General features: G+C 43.6%; 1 protein-coding gene across 1 annotated transcript; it reads right to left on the bottom strand.

The window, feature by feature from the left end:
* Positions 1–5097: 5097 nt before the first annotated feature.
* Positions 5098–5818, bottom strand: LOC306785701 (uncharacterized protein; the record flags this gene model as incomplete). Its single annotated transcript, XM_079280156.1, has 3 exons — positions 5098–5359; positions 5474–5759; positions 5803–5818. The coding sequence occupies 3 exons, from the start codon at positions 5816–5818 to the stop codon at positions 5098–5100; spliced, it is 564 nt and encodes a 187-aa protein (XP_079136282.1).
* Positions 5819–6699: the final 881 nt, after the last annotated feature.

The following is a 6699-nucleotide window of genomic DNA, read 5'->3' as shown; positions in this document are numbered from 1 at the left end:
ACACCTCAGCAACACCACACAGCACAATAATAATCACATTTACTACTGAATCACTATTAAGTTCAAGAATTGAAGGAGCACAACTGAAACCATTGATCTTTGTTAAAATGCTGAATTAAAACCAAAGTCAACAACTAAAGTTATAATGCTTAATTAAAACTAAAGTCAGGATGTAAGCACAAAGGTCATAGACAATGAATTTCTAAGACTGTTTTGTGTAATTTATCTAGGAAGCCACTGGGTGGCATAAAACTATGCTGTGATTGTCTCTCTAAGTCACCAGATGTCAGCCTCTTTTAGTACTAATGTAATGACAGATTCAAAACACTAGGTTTAATATTATTATTATCATTAACTAGCAGTTACTCCTCCTGGTCACTAGTTGGTGGAGTTGCTTTCTGGCGTTTTCTTCTTCTACGTTTTATCTACCTTCCTGTTTACATTCAGCCTTTGCCAGCGAATATACTACGTAAATGCTAACGGAATATGCTAACGGAATGCTAACAGCAAAAACGGAGCTTCTAATGGAGCATACGCACACACAAGTTTCACCAAAATCCCACACTTTATTTTCACTCATACGCCTTCTGTCTCCTCTCACACTCCAGCAGTTATTTTCTTTACGAGCACTTTTATTTTTCATACACAGTACAATAAACCCGGAGCTACGTCGTAGCCAACGTTAGCTCCTCACACAGCTACCACAGGTCATGCAACGGTATTCATCATGTTAAACGTATTTCCACGCTGCTAAAACACAGACTAGTCACACGTATTATTGGACTTATTTATTCATCAGTTTAAACGTATTTCCACACTGCTAAAACACAGACTAGTCACATGTATTATTGTTTTATTACCTTAAACCTCCGGTTAACAGGCTTTTAGCTTCTCCAGACCCGGGTTCACTGTTACGTATATGAAACGCGAGTTATTCACTGCCAACGCCACAAACCACTCACCCAGTCCGCCTAGCTTCACCAAAAGTCTTTATTCTACGTCTTCTGAATCAACCACACGACCCACTAATTATACATTCACAGCCAAAACAAGCGAGTGTGTCTTTCCTGAAGCCACAGCCTCAGAAGCTAACTCCCGCTAGCCTAGCTCTCTAAGCAGCTTATGCGACGAGACCCGATACTCGTGGACAAAGCCCACAAAGGATTGCACACCTAAGCCCCTCAAAGCCACAATATCTCAGTTCGCCTCGCTACATAACTGCTTTAAACTAGCTATCTGCAGGCCTAACAATACTTATGTTGGGCCGAAGGAGACTCCCAGCATGAGCAAAGCAGTTCGCCTGTTCCACAGCTTGTTTGGTTCCAATGTGGTGATTTAATTACACAGCGCTGTCAGCCTTTAATTGATTCTTAGGATCCTCTGTATACACCGGACTTGTCCCTTTAATGCATGCTACAAATATACTCTCATTGCAAACTGCAGCTAGCTCAGCTCAAAACGGCCTGCTCCACGTGCCTTTTTTTCACACCTCTGCCTCACAGAACAAAGGCACGTTAGCAGGGCTAACACCGGTCGGCTACACCTCCACTAAGAATCCTATATCTACCTAGACAGACTTCGTTAGGTGCTGTTCTTACCTTGTATTGGCGCCTTGGAGGTGTAGGTGACCGATGCCGTCCAGCATCCGTGTCTCGTCCCGCAAGCTGTTCTCCTGGCTAGCTCGCCAAATTTGTGGAGGGAAAAGTCCTTCCTAGGTGCGTGTGGCAGGCCAGCACACGTGGTACTGATAGCTCTTCAGCAACACGGCACTAAAAACATTACCGAAACTGGTTTACCGTCAGAAAGGATTTTAATCCTGCTGTTGCAATTACAGTTATGCAATGGTGTACATTAATCTTTGAAATATTAAACAATTAACCCCCCCCTTGGAAAAAACTCTCCCAGTCCCAGGACAACACGACTTCCCAGGACCTCTAACTAACAGGAAAGACAAAAAACTCTTGACTGGATCCCTCCCTTATTCATTCGCGACTCCTCCCCTTTCACCTATCTCAATTTTTATTGGCTGCCTACTCTGTCTCCTCATTAAACGCCTGTCTACACATCTTGCTCTACCTGCAACAAACACATTCAATGATTGTCAGTTATTGTTTAATCCCATCTATAATAATCCTTCAAAATGAAAGTTAAACTTCGGCAACTTGGCAGAAGTTTCATGCTTCTGCATGTTTATGTTTATCTAAATTATGCATTCCCAAACCCCTTATGATTATGACTAATTATGAACCTTAATTATGAATTATTAAACACTATTATATCTACTAATCACCCCTGTTTTGCTCAAATTTCTTACAGTAATGTAAGACAAGAGGGCTTTTGTTGGGTCACATCCAAGTCTAACGAGGGACCCTGAGTACACACTGCGTCATCTTTAACACTGCATTGTGAGCTTATTTGTTTTGGTTAATGTCAAGTCTTAATTTAGTGACGATAGCTGCCAAATATATGTAGACGAGCAACGAATACTTCCCACTGAAATGCAGTGAGGTAGAGTCAAGGAGCATAATATGGATATTCTCAAGAGAAGCACCTCAGAGTTTCCACCACTGAACAGTGAAGAATGAGCTGAGGCACAATGAAAACCACTATTGCAGCTACAACTACTGCTGGATCATCATTCCACATCTACAGTCATAAGATTTATGGTTGAAAAGTTAAGATAAACTATATGAGGTAAAATTAGCTTACTTTACACAATAAGGGGAAGCTCAGCGCTTTGAGGATTACCTGAGCCAATCTGCTGCTTTCTCTGCACTGAGGGAGTCTGCTGAGGTTTCAGGACCTTATAAAGCTGCCCTACAGATGCCTCAGTTTGCCATTGCACCAGTCTGGCACTGCTGAGTAGATCCAGAATACACAGAAAGGACTTTGTCTCCCAGATTGCCTGTGAATCACTTTGCATCAGCCAGGAGGAGATGGAGGAAACTGAACATCTGGTGGATGCGAGGTAATCCGAGCCCAAATATGCAACTTCACACGTCAATCTCAAAGATAATGATCTACTGGGTAGTGCTTCCTCATTTCTCTTCGTGCTCACCTGACTGGGCAGTAAGAAGAATGGATAAAGTAACATTTATATTGCATGTACAGATCAGACTTGTTGAAATAAACCAAAACAGCTTCTGAACCTTAAGTGGACAGACAACAGGTCCTACAGTCTAATATATTGTTCAGTTATAATGCTGCCTGATGGTTTGGACATTAGCAGTGGGGATAAGAGCTTTAAAATATTTCTAGACATCATCACGTATTCAGGTGATTTGGTAAAACTGTCAGAAGTTAAACAAGCAAGGATCAACAAGATGTGTCTGTTAAAATGAATCAGCATTTAAGCTCACAATAACTCTTTGAATTTGTATTCCTTTCCGTGGGAAAAGTCTGTGCTGTGCATCTCGAGTATGAATCTTCCCTCACTTAGTGTAGCGGTTTGCTTTCCCAAAACAAAACCTTTTGTGCCATCTAGTGACCACAAGACCAGCTATACACGCTAGCGTAATTACTAGATGTGACCACTGGAGGGCAGCATTTGTTTCTAACGCAACACGACCAGCTGTCACTCAGCAGTCCTCTCTCCTTTTTCGTTTTTTGCAAAGTGTCATTTCTTAGGGCATCTTTGAGTGAGAAGCAGCTGGCAACGGATGGGGAAAAATAAATGTATAAAGCTCTTCTATTCATCATAAACAGCTAATGAGGTGCCCTAGAGCAAGGCACTTAACAGCCAACTGGTCCAGTGGAGCTGCTGAGTGGTTAAAAGTGGCAGACTGTGGTGCAAGCTGCAGGTCCTGGCTGTGAATGTGCGTAACTGGTTTGTAACGATGCAGGACAACAGTGACAATGCGCAACCAAAAACAACAGGTGATGAATGCATTACTTAAGACTACAGAACGAGATGTTTATTTTTTTTAACTGCATTTAGCCATTTCAGTCAACATATGCTGAGGCATTTTCATTACTTTGTGAAAATATTTTACAGATTTAAAAAGTCAGTGTTGTAACTTCATTAAAAAAACAAAACAAGACAAACAATCCAAAGACTCACTTCTTTATTACCACATATTTAAAAATGACACAAACAGTATGAACAAAAATCTTCCAGAAGTCTGATAACATACAGCCTTTTCATAGGAAAAGTAGGTTTTCACACCATGAACATTTTAACACGAGAACATTACTTTTTCAAGTCGACAGCGAGGGTCTATTTGTTATTTTTGGTCTCTTTTAACCGCCAGACACTTCACTTTCAATATCTATAAACCAGTGAGTGTCAGAGATTACCTTTACATGTTGAAGCCTTAAGTTAACATCTCTGAATGTGCAGTAAATGGACATGTATTTCTACATCTCATGTCACCTCACATTGCTCCCATTGTACCCGATTATACGGTTGTGTAACATCCCACACGGATACAGGGACAGACAGTAGCTGGTAGAATGGTTGATAACTTCATCCATAGTGCAGGCATACATATCAGAACATCAGTTCTTTCAGCATAATAGGTCAGAGGAAGATGAGGCCATTTCTAAAGTGACTTTTTGCCTCATTAATCTTATTCACTTTCTGATTTACACCACTGAACTACAATACTTAAAGCAACAGTGTGTAGCATTTATAGTAATCTATTGGCAGAAATGGATTATAATACGAATAAGAATGTTTTCTTAAAAGTGTGTAATAATCAACCGAAAACTGAAAAGAATCTCTGTGTTTTTGCTACCTTAAAATGAGCTGTTTTTTAATCTAAATCGGGGGTTGGGTCGTCTTCACAGTGTACGCCATGTTTGTACAGGAGCCCAGAAGGGACAAAGCAAACACTGGCGCTGATAGGGCCATTCACATTTTCACATTGGCCACCGTAGTTTTCCTATTCTCTTAGCACACGGGAGACGTTTCCATTGGTCGCAATCTGCAACCTCACCGCTAGATGTCCCCAAATCCTTCACACCCCACCTTTGAAAGTCACGTCACTGTCCTCCACAAATTGCTTTTCCCAGGTGAGCAGGCTGTGCAGACTGAGGTGCCGGTCCGCTCTCGCACGAACTTGAAGTCAGTTTTGCATCTCAGAGCTTTTGGTCAAGTCAATGGAGTATTCTGTGGAGGTATCTCTCTGAGTTGTTCTCTCCTCCTCTCCTCAGTCCTGAGCTGGTTCTGACTGGTCTCTCCGAAGTCCCTGCAGGGCCCTGGCTCTCAGTTAGTACCCCTGTGGCCGCTGTACCTCTTCCTGTTGTCCCTATGGAGGTGTGTCGGCGTGTCTCCGGACTGCTGTGTGCTCCTCCGGCCTCAGACACACTCTCCTCCCCGGGATCCTTCCCCTGGCTGCTTGGCGAGCTCTCTCCGATCCTGAACATAAATGTTGTTGAAAACAATATGGATGCCACATAATATTTAAAAAAGTCACGATGATGAATGATCTGAATGTATATGAAATCAGAATCACACCAGCAGTTTTGCTACCTGAGGTGATTGAAGGCTCGTAGCCAGTGTGAGCCCAACACCTCTCTCCCGTTGGCCCTTAGTCCTCTCCGGTGACTCCGGGTCCTCAGTCCTTTCAAAGCCTGAGCCAGTTCAGCCTCATCTCCGTGACCCCAGACCAGCTGGGCCCTCTGCTCCGCATCTTGATCCCCCGCTGACCTGAATAGTCTCTGTAGCTGCCACAGATTCACGTCGCTGAAAATGTTCGCAGAGCCAGCCTTCCTACTCCTCCTCTCAGCCAGCCGCCACAGCGAGGAGGGGCCCGCTCCTAATCATTGTCTTTAACAGCAAATACACACGTTTTATGTCACTCTCACACGGAGCCATCTAAAAAATACATATTACAGGGAGGAACTGAGACAGAGCTCCAGTATTTATCCCACTATGACTACGTCCTCCTCAGTGAACTCATAGAAGGGAACCTCCAGCTTTAGAGGAGCAGGTCCCTTTCTTATCCTTCCTGAAGCATCGTAGTGGGAGCCATGGCACGGACAGTAGTAGCCTCCGAAGTCTCCGGCGTTGGCGATGGGCACACAACCCAGATGGGTGCACACACCGAGGACGATGATCCAGCGGGGGTTAATCACTCTATCCTTGTCATGCTATGTGTGTTTGTGTGTGCAATCATAATTCCACATGTTTGAAACCCTTTTCCCCTGTAGGCGGTGCTGTCGGAGGCCTTCTGGGCTGCTGGCTGACCAGTGGACAGTTCAAACCGCTGCCTCAGATCATAATGGAGCTCAGTCCTCAGCAGCAGCAGAAGCTTGATGGTATCTTCTGGCCGTGCTGGGAGTCATTCAGTGGACAGATTTGGCTCAGCTAACTGCTCTAGTGATGGCCAACGCCACCCTGAAGCAGCAGCTGACGGCGACCCTTCTCGGGTACATCTCCAAGGAGCTCCAGGCGCAGGTGCACTACGTGGATTAGTGTCTGTTGAAGAACTGGGATACTCTGACTCAGGGGCCCACATGCTCAGAAGGTCTTTTGAAAAGAATGTGAACTGTTTGTATGACGATGGAGAGACTCTTTGTCAAATATGAAATCACATTTTGTAAATTTGCACAGACGCCATCACAGTCTTGGTTACAGGTTACAGTGAAAACAGCTGAATACCTGGATTCATTTATTATTGGAAGTACACTCATCAGATGAAGGAATTATTTATTCATCAATGGCACTGTTAATCATATAAGAGACATAGTGGTTCT

Source organism: Melanostigma gelatinosum (genome assembly GCF_949748355.1).
Source record: "Melanostigma gelatinosum genome assembly, chromosome: 12".
NCBI classification, from domain to species: domain Eukaryota; kingdom Metazoa; phylum Chordata; class Actinopteri; order Perciformes; family Zoarcidae; genus Melanostigma; species Melanostigma gelatinosum.
The sequence above is the reverse complement of the archived record's forward strand: the minus strand, read 5'-3'. Positions and strand labels throughout refer to the sequence as shown.